This window comes from Dipteris shenzhenensis, chromosome 32, assembly GCF_047967505.1.
Source record: "Dipteris shenzhenensis isolate YYH24624 ecotype China chromosome 32, Dip_SZ_1.0, whole genome shotgun sequence".
NCBI classification, from domain to species: domain Eukaryota; kingdom Viridiplantae; phylum Streptophyta; class Polypodiopsida; order Gleicheniales; family Dipteridaceae; genus Dipteris; species Dipteris shenzhenensis.
In genome coordinates this window covers 13,388,984-13,405,967 of record NC_141627.1, presented here as the reverse complement: position 1 = coordinate 13,405,967, position 16,984 = coordinate 13,388,984, and the positions used below count along the sequence as shown (strand labels likewise).

The 16,984-nt window shown below is 46.6% G+C and overlaps 1 protein-coding gene across 2 annotated transcripts in view; it reads right to left on the bottom strand.

The window, feature by feature from the left end:
* Window positions 1-16,984, bottom strand: part of ATCOAE (dephospho-CoA kinase family) — a 32,409-nt gene that overhangs the window by 1,691 nt on the left and 13,734 nt on the right. For both annotated transcript variants that reach the window (XM_087371178.1, XM_087371179.1), the window contains exon 3: window positions 7,487-7,632. In XM_087371178.1, the coding sequence (XP_087227304.1) occupies window positions 7,487-7,632 (146 nt within the window). The remainder of the gene's footprint in view (window positions 1-7,486; window positions 7,633-16,984) is intronic.

The window sequence follows — 16,984 nt, the reverse complement described above, 5'->3', positions numbered from 1 at the left end:
CACGCCCCGCAGCTCTCCCTTTTGTTCCCCCACCAGGTCATGCTGGTCACTGAAGCCCCCCATTGCAGATTCATGGCAATTTGTGAAGGCATCCTGGAGCTGGGTCTATTCGCGCCTCTTCCAGGGAGTCGGCCTGCAGCTCATGGCTGTTTTTGGTGCCCAGGGGACTGCTTTCTTGGGGTACATTTCAAGTATTCTGTCCCGGGCTTTCTTTATAGCCCGGTCAGCATTTTGAGCTGTGGCTGGGCTCCCTCTTGAGCCTGGCTGCCCCTGCTTGGCATCTTTGGATAGAGCACCCCTTTGCAGCTTGCAAGTTCTAGGTTGGAGTGGCGCTTTTTAGCTCCTTTTCGCCACCCCCCTCTAGTGTTTGGAGCAGTCTTTCTGCCCAATCTGGTCGCTGGCCTTTCCCTTTTTCTCCTTACTTTTTCCCCTCTTTTCCACCCCTCCTGTTCGCTCTTTGCAGCGGTGTGTTTATTGTCTTGCCTCGGAGAGGAAGTTTCTTGGTGGTGAGCCTTAGTCTGGGCTCATGGCAGCACCCTCGACTCCCCTTACATCAAGGTCCTCTCTCTAGCAGACAAGCAATAGGTGAAGCAAGCAGTTCAAATCACTCCAGGACAAAGCAATGGTAGGCAGGATTTTGGGTCTCGCTCCTACGAGGCGCCAAGTGCACGATTGGATCCAGGCAAGCTTAGCATTAGAAGGTGACCACATACACGATGTCACCGTCTACGGGAGAGGTGTCTTCCTCCTCCGGTTGAGCTCCCCCAACACCACTCACGCCCTGTGGAGCCGAGTCTCCTTTTCCTAGGCCCACACCTTGTGTACTTCATCCCTCGGTATCACCGTTTCATTGTAGATGACATGGATTCGACTCATCATGTCCCCTGCTTCTCGGTGATGCTTTGCTTCCCAGGGCTCTTGAGGGAGTATCGGCCTATCCTCTACTCCATTGGGAGGGCTTTTGGCACAGTGCTTGAGTCCCTGCCCCAAACAACAATGTCAATGGTAGCAGATGATGCGTTCTTCACCTCAAGTTGATACCCGAGTGCCCCCAGACTAGTGAGGATGGCTTGACTCCGGCCTTCTTCCGCAACTTCTAGGAGATTATCTCCACCCCTTTCTGTCTAGCTTGCAAGGAGATTTTTGACACAGGCCTTCTCCCTTAGTCTTTGAGTAGGGGGTGGATTTGTTTGATCCCGAAAGGAGCAGATAGGTCAAACATCCGACAGTGGAGGCCGATCACTCTGCTTGATACTGCATACAAGATCCTCGCCAAGGTCTTGAGTTTGCAGTTACGGCCCCATCTTACCGACATCATCCATGACACACTGACTGGGTTTGTCTAGGATGCTACCACGGACAACATCTTCACGTTCTGGGAGGCAATGGATTGGTCCAGAGAGGAGTCACAGCCGTTGGCCGTCCTCTTGGACTTTGAGAAGGCCTACGACAAGGTGGAGTGGTCTTTCTTGGAGGGCACTATGAGGAGATTGGGTTTCTCAGACAGATGGGTCAGAGGAGTTTCAACGCTATATGCAGGGAGCTCTAGCCAGATGCTTATCGGAGGACATACAGGAGAGGCCTTTCCTCTCTCTCGCTCAGTCCGTATGCTCAGACAACGGACTCACATTGGTTGGGCACAGTGGGACAGTGGTCCAGCAGGGTCCTTTGGCCGTTGGAGCAGACTACCTATGGAGACAGAGGTGAGGCTCGTTTGGAGCTGTCCTGCGTCATTTCGAGGTGTAATCTTGCTGCTTTTTCATTAGGGTTTGCCTTTCCAGACACCCTCTTGCTGCGCTTTGATCAGGGTTTAAATTTTGGAGCCTCCGAGGCTCTTCTTCGCATTCAACGACTCTCCGATCAGCACATTGAGAGTCATGACATGATGTCCCTTGGTAGCTGCTCCTATGGCCTTCATCGACACATCATTCGAGGGCATCCTCGCCTGGTTCTTCACGGACATACCTCTTCGCATTAGGATGTGCACACTCTTGTGCGGTAGCTACTTCGGGATCATGGGTTCTTTGCCCTTGCTATGCATAAAATGAATGAAAATATTTCTATGTTTGAGTTAAAGGCTTGAGTAGTCCCTCTAAAATGAATGTTTGAAGAGTCAATAAGAGGTCCTCTACCCTCGGTTGTCCCCCAAAAATGAATGTATTGTCTTCTACTTTGGTTGATGATATTGACCACCCACTTCAGAGTAAGGGGGGATGACAAGTGATGGTTTGCCCTTGCCAATCGCAAGCTGACTGAGAAGTCACTATCACACGGGAGGTGTTGGATAGTTGGACTTGCTCTTTGCAGTATTGCGGTGGAGGGGGGATCGGTCTACTCTTGCATGTTGGGTCTCACACCTCTTTGCTCTGAAGGGTAGTGTTGGAGATATCATACTCAAAGAGTGTGTTGGTGTGAAGTGTTGGTGTCACATGCACCCCTACTCTTGGGTGCAAGGTGACACACTCGCTACATCGACAAGTGCATTATAGTTCCCAGATAGTAGATTTTGTCGTATGCTGTGACCCCTTTGTGGGACAGTCAGGCACAAGCTACGTAGGTCAGTCTCTCAACCTTAGGTCAAGTAAGTAAGTCAGTTCTTGTTCACTAGTACCCACTGGAGAACAGTAGGTTAAGTGTTTCCATCTTATAGTTAGGTCTTAGCCTAGGTTAGGAATCCCTTTAGGGTCCCCAAAGGCTGGACAGGTAAGCAGGGAAGGCAGCCTGCAAAGGCTGCCCAAAAACTCCCCTAGCAAATGAGCCAGAGAGGGCTTTTTATAGGCTGGTTGTAGGCCAACCAGTCTGTAAAACAGACCGACTCAGTCGGCTGTTTACAGACTGGGTTGGCTCAGTCTAGCCCTATAAAGGGCCCCTTGGCTTCCCTGTTTTCTCATTCAGTGCTCCTGCCTTCAGCTCTCCTACAAGCTCCACTCCAGCCTCCTTGTGCAGCCCCTGAGATCCTCAGTTCTGGCCCTGCTCTAGCCTCAGTCCCTTGGCCATCAGTTCAGCCTCATCTGAAGGTGTCCACGCAGCACAACAGTCGAAGGTTTGGACCAGCAAACGGAGAGAGGTTTGGACACTGTTTCCTTAGCTTTTCTCAGTTTTCTTTACAGGCTGCACAGCCTACTTCTTAGCTCTAGTTTCTCAGTCATATCTCAGCTCTCTCTCAGTATCTATTACTCTCAGCTATCACTCTCTCACTCACGCAGTAACCCTAGCATTCCGGTAGACAGCACAAGCCTCTCCCTTGCCTTGCAGAAGCATCCTACATCGTCAGTGTGGACAGCATCAAGGTCTCAGTACAGGTCGGCGTTGCCTCTTAGGTCTTTGGGTCTGCTATACGTGTGCACAGTGAGCTCTTCAAGAGTGTGTTGGTGTGTAGTACTAGGTGATCTAGTACTAGTCTATGTGTGCGTGTCTTGTGTGAGTGCCACATGTCATCATAGGACTTACCCATATACACTAGGTGCTGGTGTGTGAGTGAGTAGCCAACATAAGGCTTGTACTTCACTTGTCTTGTCATACTTGATGAATGAATGAAAGCCTTCTTCATGTCTTCATTTGAGTATCACTTCCTCACACCCTAACTCTCTCCCTCTCTCTTTTCACCATGTTTCCAACAGTTTGGTGGCACAGGTGGTACTACTTGAGTGTGAGACACCATGGGACTGCCTCCATGCATTCTAGGCTGTACCCCCACATTAGCATACAAAGGATTTAAGGCTGGCTGTGAGGTAATGGCCTGAAATATAGATCCTCCTCCAAAGTGAGTTGGCTGAACCACATGCTATGGTTGGGCTTGTTGCCCTTGCTGCAAGTTTTGAGAATTGCTACCATGCTCATTCCCATTTGGTCCTTGCCTCGGCGGCACTACAAGTGGCTGTACCATTGGTGTCTGTGGCTCTGGTAGTGGCTGTCCCACATGCATTTGTGGATCCTGTATGGGCTGAGCCTCTACCCTCGGCAATAGAGCTGGATTATGTACAATCTCAGCAAAGCTCTGAGTGAGCTGAGTTAAAACTTGCAACACAGAAGCCATCTGAGTTTGCATCACGGCCATAGCATTTGGTTGTACACTTGGGTCTACACCCAATGTAACTGTACTAGCAGTGTTATGTACTTGTGGAGCTGGCTGCCCCAATGCATCAACCTGAGTATTCTGCCCTTCATGGGCTGCATCTTGCACTCTTATTCCAGGGTGTGCTCCCCTTATCTGCTGTTCTGGCTCAGACTCTGAGTCTGCATCATAACCAAGCCTTATATGCTCCATATTAAAGGCAATGGGTGGCTGTACCAAGAAAAATCAGCAGATACTTTCTCTGCCCAAGCTGCCCAGGGACTCTCTGGATGATTTGATGAGGGTTCCGGCAACGGAACCGCTGTAACCGGCCTTTGACTGACAAAGGGCACCAAAAAACAACCACCATGTTCCATTGCCATTGCCCAAACACAATACTTAGAGCATACAATTCCACAGCATAGCATCACTGAACAAAATAAAACAAGGGTGGCTAGAATGCCCCTACTCAATAGCATACATAGTGACACCTATTGGCCCCAACACTTGGCGCCCCTTGTGGTATTTATTTATTCACTAGTTAGTTCAAATACAAGGGACTCCCTTCTTGAACTCACCTACAGGTGCAACCCAGAATGCCAACCTGTGGCTGTGCAAGTGACTAACTCCCAGTGCTCTCCTCTTGGTTTCCTTCAGTAGCCAAGCATTTCACAAGTAGAGCAACCCAACACATCACTGAGCCCAAGGCTTGCCACTGCTTCCCCAAGAAGAGAGTATCACATCCAGTGCCCCAACCCTCTCCCAGGCCAACGGTAGGGCATCCAACCTTCCAAAAACTCAGCAAGAATGACAATAGCACAAAGCAGAAGGAGAAGACAAGAATTCGGCCAACAAAAGGAGCCTGTTTCAGCTCGAAACAGCATCATCAGATGGTTGAACAGCAAATAGCAGACTTTGGTAGGAGAGAGCTGTCCTTGACTGACTTCCAGCACCAGAAAAGGTCATAAAAGAGGGCTTCCAGCAAAAAGCAGCAAATCCGCCATGAATTCACCCACCAGAATGAAGATTCCAACTCACTGTAAGCTCTGAATTCAGTGCACCTTGCACCAAAAAGAAGCCAGGAGAGGCGCGTCCAGGAATATGACTTCAGATGAAGAAAAGGAGAACTTCTGTCGTGAAGAAAGTCGAGAAAAGCTTTTAAAAAAGGTCCAAAATAGAGACGCCCAAGTCCAAGGAGCATGCCAACAGCAGGAAACACCAAGGGGAGGAGAATTGTTGCAGAGAAAGCTTCAAAATCAACTTCAGCCAGCCAAGAGAAAGCTGCAAAAATCCGCCATCTTCAAAAGAAGACTCCTCTGGTAGGGGAGAAGACCTAGAACAGCAAGGAAGACTAGGGAAGGGCTCCAAGGCCTTCCACGTGCTTCCAAATGTGACACACAAGTGCCACAAGTCAAGCAAAGAGGCCACACATGCTCCACACACAGACACCTTGCAAATGGGGCGTGGGATTTTAATGCTCCTAGGGGGTCACTTTGGAAATCATGACCCTAATGGTTGAAACCAATGACCCTAGTATATAGGACCTCTAGAGCATGACCCCAGTGAATTAAACCAATGACCTTAGAGAATAGAACCCCTCTAATAGCACTAGGAGTTGCAATTTGTTGCACATAAAATCATAGGTACCCTTTGGACATTAACTAATGCCCCTAGCTTGGCACCCCTAGGCCAAATTTAGTGACAGTTAGTTTAATCACTTCACCATCACCATCACCATCACGTCCCCGTGACAGTCACAAAGTGTACCTGCTGCAAAAAAAGATTCCCAAAGGCAACACAAGACCTTCCAAGGCAAACACAAGGCCTTTCCAAATGCCAAGAAAAGAAAGGACTGTTTTGCTGGAAATGAAGGAAGCCTTGCAGTAGGTGCTTAAAATGCAGCAAGGAAAAGGCTCCCAATGCGAGCACAGACTGACCTTGTAGGAGAGGTAAAGGGGACAGAAAATGGCAAACAAGAGGGCTGTGAGAGGCTGGAATATGATGTTTCAGCAAGAGTAAATGCTCCCACAAGTGAGAAAACACCTCAAAATGATTGCAGCAGCAGCGAGATGTGAGAAGCTCGTAACCCGAGGTGTTAGAACAGCAAATGAGGGCAATAGAGCTTCAGAAAAGGTCTCCAAACAGCAGCAGCAGGCTCCAAACTCCAAGGTCGGTGGCTGTAAGTGCTCAGAACAGCAGCAGCAGGCCTCCAAGTGCAAAACCAACTTCAACAAGTCCTCCAAAAGCAAGCTAAATTCACACGTGTGGAAGGTGGCTGCAGCAAACTCTGAAAACAGCTCTGAACAGCAATCGTACAGCTCCGTACGACCTTAAACAAGCACTAAATGTGCCGTACAATTGTCTGTACAGCTGTATGGCTCACACGTACGAAAAGGACTGCAATAAATGCGCTATACAGAGCTGGAACAGGCTGGAACAGATCGCAAATGCTGAGGAATTGACCAAAAACAGCAGCGCTCGAGGCGCCTTGGTTGGAGGAGCCCCAGAAACATGTTTTCCAGCAATGGAATTGCTCAAAACAGCCCCGACCACTTCAGCTCGCTGCAATACCTTAAGAACGAACAGAGCTCCAGAAGTGGCCAAACAGCTTGGAAAAGCTGTCAATGGCTGAGGGAATGGATTCCCAACTGCTCTATTACCCCACTGTAGGCTAGGGCAAGCAATGGAGCCTCAAAAATGAAGGAGAGAAGAAAAAAAACGAGCTATTGTAATGAATTACTGCAAAACTGAGTGGAGGCTCAAGAGAGAGCCAACATAACAAAACCCTAGGGCTAAGTGCCCTAATTGGACTAAGTGTCCTAACTGTCCTAAGCGGTACATGCACTAACTGTACCAACTGACCTAACTGACTGTAACTAGGCCTACAAGGCACATACCAAGAAATGAGTGGCACCTATGGATAGCCCATAGAATGGCCTACTGGGAGGCCTCAAGGATATCCTCACTAGTGAAGACATTTGCAAATACTCCTAATTTTTCTTGAGTTTAGATTTTCATTCTTGGACACGTCATCTCTTGTTTCATATCGAGCATGCACTGTGGACACAAAAACAAGATAGGCTAAATCATTCTCCAATAACTTGTATTTAAAAATAGATTTAGCAACTTTAGGACTCTCACTATTCACAAGGAGTTTCCTTCTTAAATCTTCAGTAAAAAGCTTGTGCTTTTTCATATTTTCCCTTTAATATATTTCAAATGAAAGAAAATTTATTTATTCCATTTGATCTTTTATATCAGCATTTCAACTCTCAAAGTGCAGCAAAAAATAGCACACATTGCGTAAGTGATAAAATGTTGAATAAATTAAACTAATGAAGACATGACGCTTTTAGCATGTAAGATACTCGCTCTGATTTTAAAAGTGAGATAACTTGCAAATTTCCTGCATTTCATTGAATATATACTTACGAATTCAATGCTCTTCGTTGAGTAGGGTCAGAGAAAACAATGTGTCCAAGTCGTGCACGATCAACTTCCCCATTTTCTTGCAATACACCTTCCCCAAAAGCTGCAACCACCCTCCTCCAAGCAAGAGTTCCTTTCCTCAATGCTGCCTGGAAAATCACATTAGACATTTGAGCTTTTATCATCTTTCAGACACATGATAAAGCAGCGAACACCAAACAATTCGTTGACCAAAATTTGCCACTCAAACAAACTTACCATATTGCATCTCCTCCCAGTTTCCAATACAATCAAGTCAAGCTGGCATTTATCTTCGCAAGCAATTCATTCTCCAAATTCGTTGCTTTCATAGAGAAAGGCTTATCCTTCATCTCAAGAATTCATGAGATGTTTGTGTTACAACCGTAGTGCTTAAGAGGATAAGAAATCCTACTTAATGAAATACCGTTAGTGCTAAGGAGCAAAAAGAGAGCGAAGTATAACAATACCAGCACATTAACAAATATTCTCGGTTGTCTATTCCAATTAAAGGCCTCTCGTAATAGAACATGAAGAGTCACACTTGAAAGGTATCTGCATGACGTGGTGAGTAAGATGTGACACTTTCTAAGAGGGTATATGATGTATATTTATCAGTGGAAGGCCTCTCTTAATGAAAGCCACCTCTCGAAAGAGATTTTGAGAAATGAGATTATGGATTTGGTTATGGATTTTGTATTTGTCATGGGTGTTGATGCCCGTTTAGTGGCTCCACCCGTCAGTTCATTGTATCAGTTTCTTTTAGTCTCATAGCTCATAGACCCTTTTTGGTCTTCCGAAGACTTTCAATAGACTCTCTCTCTCTCTCTCTCATATCATGCTCGTAGAGTTTGGGGCTACGCCTCTACAGCTCGATGCAGGCTTTCCAAGTGATACACTAATCTCCATAGTGTCAAGGACTTTGGTACGATCACATCAGAACGACACACATACTCTTCTTTTCAAAAAGTTGAGCAGCCATATTACTATGCCTTATCCTGGTGTTGGACATATTCATCCTTTAAGAAGTCCAGAGATGTCCCTAGAAGGTGTAATCACAACCACCAAGAATTGCAGTGCTTATTAAGAGCATCTACAACAACATTACACAAACTTGCAACTGTGCTCATTACTCAAAGTCAGGAGTATATTGACAATCACCACATCAGCTTGAACACCAACTTTTTGGCCCTAAATGCCATAATCTGCAGGTTCCTGCATCAGCTTGGAACAAGACTTCTTCAGTAGTGTCACTCAGGTGTAGTAATTGTTGGGGTAAAGGCACATTGCCACCCCTTTATTAAAGATAAGACATCTATGACTGTCTTAAGACAGTCATAGGGTAAAACCTAATCCTAATAAAACTAATGAGTTTGTGGTGTGGCTCATCACTTCACACCCGCACACTTGAGTCTTCTCTCTCTCACTCACTCTCTCCCCCTTTGCTCTTCTTCCTGTTTCCTTCCCTCTCAACTGGTATCAGAGCCTCTTCTCCCTCTACCCTTGCCTACCCACCCCCCTCGACCTCTACCTAGCCTCTGCAAGGGCCAACGGGCCAGCAGGCGGCAGCGCGGGCCAGCAGGCGGCGGCGCGGGCATAGAGCAGGGCGCGGGCAGTAGCGCAGCTGCTAGCTGCAGCAGGGCGGCGCCGCGTCACGCCAGCAGCTACATAGCAGCTGCTAGCTGTTAGAGCCCTCGGGCTTCGTCCGGGCGTCGCACAGGTTCGAGCAGGTGTACGGCCGTACGGCCGTCCGTACCGTCGTACGGACTCCGTACGGGCGTCGCCGTACCTACAGGGAGCTGCATCAGGGAAGAACTTTCGAAAAAAAAAAATTTCCTCTTCTGGGATTCCGTACCCTGCACAAGTACAGGAAGTACAGCAGGACTGCGCAGGTACAGAAAGTACAGCAGGCGCAGATTTTTTTTTGGAAGAAAGAGAAGGAGAAAGAGCACTCTGCTCTTGATTCAAGATCATCTTTCAGTTCTCAAAACTGTGTTTTCTTGAAAGTACAGCAAGTACCTTCATTTACCTCATGCTTGAGGTGAAGAGAACCACAGTGTGTGGTTGATTGCATAGTTATCTGTTTTCGTGAAGGAAATGCCTTGATTTTGCAGAGGACTTTTATGCTTTTACTGGGCTTGAATCTCAATTTCCGGGTGAGCAGATCATAGGGCTTTTGCCCGGCAGTTGATGCTTTGTATGCCTTGAGGCAGTGTGGTGCCAGAGAGCACACATTTGTCTCGATTTCCGCAGTGTCGAGGTGACATTTTCTTGCAGGTCACATTTCTTGTGCAACACTCAGAGAACCTCAGTTGAGCCACGCTTGGCCAGGGCGCATCGAGTTTACTCGGTCCCTAACTGTCCATCGTTGACAGTGCTCAAAAGGTTCCTCATTGAGTGTTTGTACGTTGGGATCTGTGTATGTCATTTCTACACACGGCAGTATATGCATTACACTGTTGGTTGATTTTGTCAGAGAGATTTTCACATTGCATGCTACCTCAGTGTTGAGGTGTTCTTCACTTGGTTCAGGTGTCAGATCAAGGGGCTTTTGCCCAGATTTTGTTTGATAGCACTTGGGTTACCGACAGAGATCTTCAGATGCATTTTATCCCCTTGGCAGAAGGGTGATTGCTTGGGATTTATCGCATTTTCTGTTCCAGGTTTTGTGACAGGCTGAAGTGTCTTTTTTTTTTGGGTGTATGCCAAGTGGTTTATGCATATTAACTCAGTGCAATACCTCATCTGAGGTAGGAGAAGTGATCAGTACAGCCAGTACAGCAGTGTTTACAGCAGTGTTTTGTGTTTTGTCAGCTGATGATGCACTGTTAAAGCACTTGTGGAACAGCTGCAGCATTCTGGATTTACTGTTTATGCCTATTTGAGCACGGTACAGTGTGTCAGAAGGTACAGCGATTGCAGGGACATTTACTGTTTTGCTGCAGATTTTCCTGATAGTAAAAAACAGCACTATTGTGAGTGCTCCTGGCTCTTGATAGAGCAGGTTTTTTCTGAGAAATCAGAATTTTTATTCAGTCCTTTTTACTTCCAGGGAGTCAGATACTTTCCTTATCTGATATGGCATCAGGGGGAAGTGAATCTTCGATTCTGAACATAAAGAAACTGGAAGGAGCACACAATTATGCATTATGGGCAGAACAGTGCTTGAATGTACTTCTGTTAAAGAAGATTTCTAAGCCCATAAGGGTGAAGGGTGTCAAGCCATCTAACATGGCAGCTGATGATTGGGAAGAGCTTGATTTGTCCGCAAGGGCAGCTATCATGCTCACTATTTCTGATACTCTTGTGTTCAATGTTCAAGCTGAAAAGACCTCTTATGGCCTATGGCAGAGGCTAGAAGAGTTGTATGCCCAAAAGAGCTCAGCCAGTAAGGTTTATTGGTTGAAGAAGCTGGTTGATCTTCGCATGAAGGAAGGTGACCTCACACTTGAGTGAGTTCAATGCCATCTTTACACAGCTTATTGCACAGGGATTGAACCTTGATGAGGAGTTCAAGGCTACTTTCTTGTTGTGTACCCTCCCTGAGAGTTGGGACACTTTCAAGACCACCCTGTCAAATTCGAATGTCACTCTTATGTATGCTGATGTAGAGAGCTCTCTCCTTATGGAGGAGATGAGCAGGAAGAATAATGCGAGCAGCAAGTCTTCAAATGCCTTGCAGGTACAGGATAGAGGCAGGACTCAGCAGAAGGGGAGATCTGCTAGTAAGTCCAAATCCCGCAGTCAGTCCCGTGGCAAAAAGGATATTGAATGCTTTTATTGTGGCAAGAAGGGACATGTGAAGTCTAAGTGCTTCAAGTTCATACGGGATCAGAAAGCCAAGAAGGCTGAAACAAAGGATGCAAGCAATGGAAGCAAAGGCAAAGGCAAGGCCAAGGCAGATGACTTGGATGCAGTGAATGTTGCAGCAGAGGACAGTGACAGTGACATACATGATGTTTTATGCTCTTCTGCTGTAATAGCACATGCTTTGGTTATTAATGGCCATGACATGCACACCTGGCTCTTGGACTCAGGTGCTTCTTTTCATGTTACTCCTCATAGGGAGTGGTTTACTTCCTACACAGGTACTTATGGAGTTGTTCATCTTGGGAACAACTATGCATGTCAGATTGCAGGGATTGGCAGTATACAGATAGTATTCCCTGATGGACGCATATTTATGCTTGATGGTGTTCGCCATGTGCCGCAAATCAAGAAAAATCTGATTAGCACTGGCTTATTGGATGACAGTGGTTACCACACCACATTTGGGGATTCCAAATGGGTGATTACTGATGGCCAGGCTGTAGTGGCTGAGGGTTTTAAGAGTGATACCTTGTACCCTCTTTATGTTTCCAGTGTGGGTAATCATGTTGTTGCCATAACCGAGCTGCCAAAGGTTTCATTGTGGCATAGCCGGTTAGGACACATGTCTGTTAAAGGAATGCAAGAACTGTCACATTTGGGTTATCTGCCGTCTCTTTCTTTTTCAGATTTGCCTACTTGTGATCATTGCATATTTGGCAAGCATTCTGTGACTCCTCATAAGAGGAGAACTCCCCAGAATAGAGCACCGCTTGATCTAGTGCACACTGATTTGTGTGAGATGCCACAGTTATCACTAGGGGGTGCAAAATATTTTATTACTTTCATTGATGATGCCACACGCAAAGTGTGGGTCTATTTCTTGAAGCATAAGGGCGATGCCTTAGATGCTTTCAAGAAGTTTGTCGCTCAGGTTGAGAATCGGACAGGTCGTAGGCTGAAATGCCTCAGATCCGATAATGGGGGTGAGTATGTGTCACATGCTTTTGTGCAGTTTTGCGAAGCTAAGGGCATCAAACAGGAACTCACAGCCCCTCATAATGCATCTCAAAATGGTGCAAGTGAGCGGATGAATCGAACTATTCAGGAGAAGGTTCGATGTATGTTGTCTTATGCTGCATTACCCCATGGCTTTTGGGCAGAAGCCGTGCAAACAGCAGTTCACATTATTAACAGGTCGCCAAACAAGGCTTTGGAGTTGAAAGTGCCAGAGGAGGTGTGGTCTGGCAAGCCACCTTCATATAAGCACTTACGTGTATTTGGCTGCGAGTGCTTTGCTCATGTACGCAAAGAACTGCGCACCAAACTGGATCCAAAGTCTATCAGATGCATCTTTATGGGTTATGGTGACGAAGGTGAAATGGGGTACAGGTTATGGGATCCCGTTAAACGGAAGATTATACGCAGCAATGATGTCATCTTTAAAGAGGATAGTGTACACAAGGAACCCGTGCAACCTGTGAAATACAGGAGGGTTATTTATGATGATGTTGGACAGCAAAGAATGCCCATTTATATGCAGCAGCAGGCTGCTGCAGATAACCCTGTTCAAGAGGGTATACAGGCTGAAAATCAGCCAGATAATTTTGCCAATGATGCACCACTGGATATGCCAGCAGATGGGGCTGTAGAACAGCCAGATATGGTGGTACAGCCACCCGTCATGCATGACGAACAGGCTGGACAGCAGCCTAATCCGGAACATTTTGTTAGGAGGAGCACCCGTGTACAACGGCCTCCTGCCAGGTTTGTTCCAGGAGCCAATAATGTGGCTGATTTTATCATGCTGACAGATTGTGGTGAGCCTTCCAGCTTCAAGGAAGCTATGGGAAGAACAGAGAAAAAGAAGTGGGAGAAAGCCATGCAGTCAGAAATGGACTCCCTACTTCAAAATGATACATGGGACTTGGTGCAGCTACCTGCAGGCAGAAAGGTTTTGCCATATAAGTGGGTTTACAAAGTCAAAGTGGATTCAAATGCTTTACCGAGGTATAAGGCCAGATTGGTTGCCAAGGGATTTAAGCAGGAGAAGGGCATTGACTTTGATGAGATCTTTTCCCCTGTAGTCAAGATGACTACTTTGAGAGCAGTGTTAGCTCTTGTTGCTCATGACGACATGGATTTATGTCAGATGGATGTGAAGACAGCCTTTCTTCACGGAGATCTCCATGATGAGATCTATATGAGTCAGCCAGAGGGATATGCTGTTAAAGGGAAAGAGCAGCTTGTGTGTAAGCTCAAGAGGAGCTTGTATGGACTCAAGCAGGCGCCAAGAGAATGGTACAAGAAGTTTGATGCCTTCATGCAGTCCCAAGGGTATCATAGGTGTGAGACCGATCATTGCTTATACACCAAACCGGCAAAGGATGGCAGTTTGATGCTACTCATTCTATATGTGGATGACATGCTTATTGCCAGTAAATCTCAGCATGAGATTAGTGCTTTGAAGAAACAACTGCATAAGTCTTTTGACATGAAAGACTTGGGTGATGCAAATCATATTCTTGGCATGCGGATTACTCGTGACAAGTCCAAGGGACTTTTGTTTCTGTCACAAAAGGAGTACATTGACAAAGTACTGCAGAGGTTTAAAATGGAGGGAGGGAAGTCTATTAGTACCCTGTTGCCTCCACATTTAAAACTCAGCAGTAAGGACAGCCCCAGATCAGATGATGATAAGGCTGAGATGGCCAAGGTTCCGTATGCATCTGCAGTTGGTTCTTTGATGTATGCCATGGTTGCCACTCGTCCGGATATTGCTTTTGCGGTGGGAGTCATCAGCAGGTATATGGCAAATCCAGGCAAGCGGCACTGGGAAGCAGTGAAAGGTGTCTTGAGGTATCTCAAGGGTACCAAAGACTTGTGCATATGCTATGGTAAGCAGGATGCATTGGTGCATGGTTTTACAGATTCAGACTATGCAGGGAATGCAGATAACCGGAAGTCTACTACCGGTTATATTTTCACATTTGCAGGAGGTGCTATATCATGGGTGTCTCGGTTGCAGAAATGCATTGCACTGTCAACTACTGAAGCTGAATATGTTGCAGCCACTGAGGCTTGCAAGGAAGCAATATGGCTTACTCGGCTGGTGGGAGACTTGGGCATTACAGGAGATATGCCAGTTTTGCATTGTGATAGTCAGAGTGCTATCATGTTGGCAAAGAATCCGGTCTTTCATCAGAAGACCAAGCACATAGATGTGAAATATCATTTCATCAGGGAGGTACTGGAAGACAAGCGACTTGAGCTTGTGAAGGTGCATACTGATGATAATCCTGCAGATTTGCTCACTAAGAGCTTGCCTACAGAGCGGTTTGCACATTGCCGCCACATCATGGGATTAGGATAAGACCATTCTTATTTTATGGTCTTGTATACAGTAACTGTATATTGCTGTAATTTTTATTCTTTTCTCCCCTTTAGGCACATTGGCCTTTAGGTGGGAGGTTGTTGGGGTAAAGGCACATTGCCACCCCTTTATTAAAGATAAGACATCTATGACTGTCTTAAGACAGTCATAGGGTAAAACCTAATCCTAATAAAACTAATGAGTTTGTGGTGTGGCTCATCACTTCACACCCGCACACTTGAGTCTTCTCTCTCTCACTCACTCTCTCCCCCTTTGCTCTTCTTCCTGTTTCCTTCCCTCTCAGTAATAATGCACAACCAGCTGTAATCGATCATAGCAAACAGGGCTTCATTTTTGTAAGAGTTTCTTCATCAATTGGCACAAGTGTCATTAGTGAACAATTCTAGATTATGATTTGAAAACTTCATTATCATTGCACTTGCCTGATTTTATATCAATATTTTGTGGATAGCTCAGCTTTTTTTCTCAAGATGGTGTGACCCCTCTTGGACAAGTTGCTTAGCCTCAGGTATTGTGGATCAACTGGCACAAGCTAACAGGTTTTTGCACTAAGACACAGAACTTTGCCACCAAGGCATGACGCCATGAACGTTCATCAGATCCCAAAGCACAGGCTGTTGGGTGAACCAGTTGATGGCGCTTCGGTATCTTGAAATCTCCAGTAAGTTTGTGGCAAAGATTGGCAATGCCACTAGCCCGTGTGGTTCTAGGTTGGTTTTGGTTGTTCAAGCACGATGCTTAGCGTCACCAGGAGGTATGAGACGTGTGGGAGATTGTACCTGCATACGATGACAGCTACGACAAGTTCCTGCGAGCTTTTTAATGCTTTTGAATGGAAGTAGATAGGGTAGTTTTTTAATCAAGTCAGTGAGGCCTTGGTGTGTCATTGAGAGGGGGTGTTGGGTAGAAGGTCAAGCCCCACCAATAGGCACCTAGGGGCACAAGCCCCTGCCATGTGAACACACCATATAGATGCCACATGGGTAGATCTGGGTGCAAAGATGGGGCTAATGTAGATCTCGGCAAAAAGGGCCATACAAGGGATTGCATATAGGCCTGGCTGAGGTTGGCCAAGAAGGGAGCAATCTAGTTGGAGTGATCTGGCAATTAGTCAGCTCATTCAAAGGCCAATTCGACCAGCAAAATATGGGGGCAAATCAGCCCCTCCCCTATATAAAAGGTGTGAAACCACACAAGCAGGAGTGGTGTAAAGGATAACTTTTGGGTCCAGCATAACTGCCCACACTTTTGAGCTAGACACTGCGGCACGGCACTTCACTGCAGGTTATATGCTCACCAGAAAGATGCATGGTTTGTAAGAGATTGGCCCCTGGCCCCCATGGGTGCAATAGACATATAGTAGCTTGGAGGGTGGGCAAGGGGGATGCACCAACCAGGCCATTGAGTGTGAGGCTCCGGACGGCAGTAGATAGGTCCACCCTTATGAGCATGAGGACAACATTGAAGGGTACTAGAACTTTCTTGGACAATGATCTCACACTCTTGCAGCAAGAGCACCGACAGTAGGGATGGTCTGTGTCATGGCAGCAAGACAGAAAGGGAAATGGGCTGTGTACCGAGATGGCAAAGTGATCATTCGAGAGAGAGCAGAAAGGACAGAAGGGGGAATGGATAGCACATGACGGTGTCTCCCCCCGAGACAGGGTGGACAATAACCTGAAAATGGCAGTTTGGAATTGCAATGGCACCCTCTAGTCTGACCCGGGTAGTTTCTCAGAAACATACATTGGCAGAAACATGATCTTCTACACTGAGACACATGAGAGCCCGGAAAGAGGACTGCCCACAGTGGCAAGATATGCTTGGGAGTCAGCCCATAGGAAGGAGATGAGGAGAGACAGTTGGGTACGCAGGGTCTGGAGGGGTGGCTGTCCTTTTCAAATCACACATGAGATCACTCATATCTATGGTACGGAGAGAGAAGCACGCTCGACACATGTGGATACGAATCCAGATACCAGATACACGTCCTATTTTCATCGCAGTGTGCTACCTCCCCCCCCCCCCCCCCGATACGTCATCATATGCACACGAGGTCACTACAGAGGGACACAGCCCATATGAGACGATACATAACATCATAGAGTTCTCCAGGCAGGGTATCCTTCTTCTAGGTGACTTCAATGCACGCACAGGAGATAGACAGGTAGGCTTGCTGGATTTTACATCTGATCCGCTCATAGTGCCAGAGCTAGATTCAACAGAGCTTGGGATAGTGAGACAATCAGCAGACACAGCACGTGTGACAGGACATGGGCGAC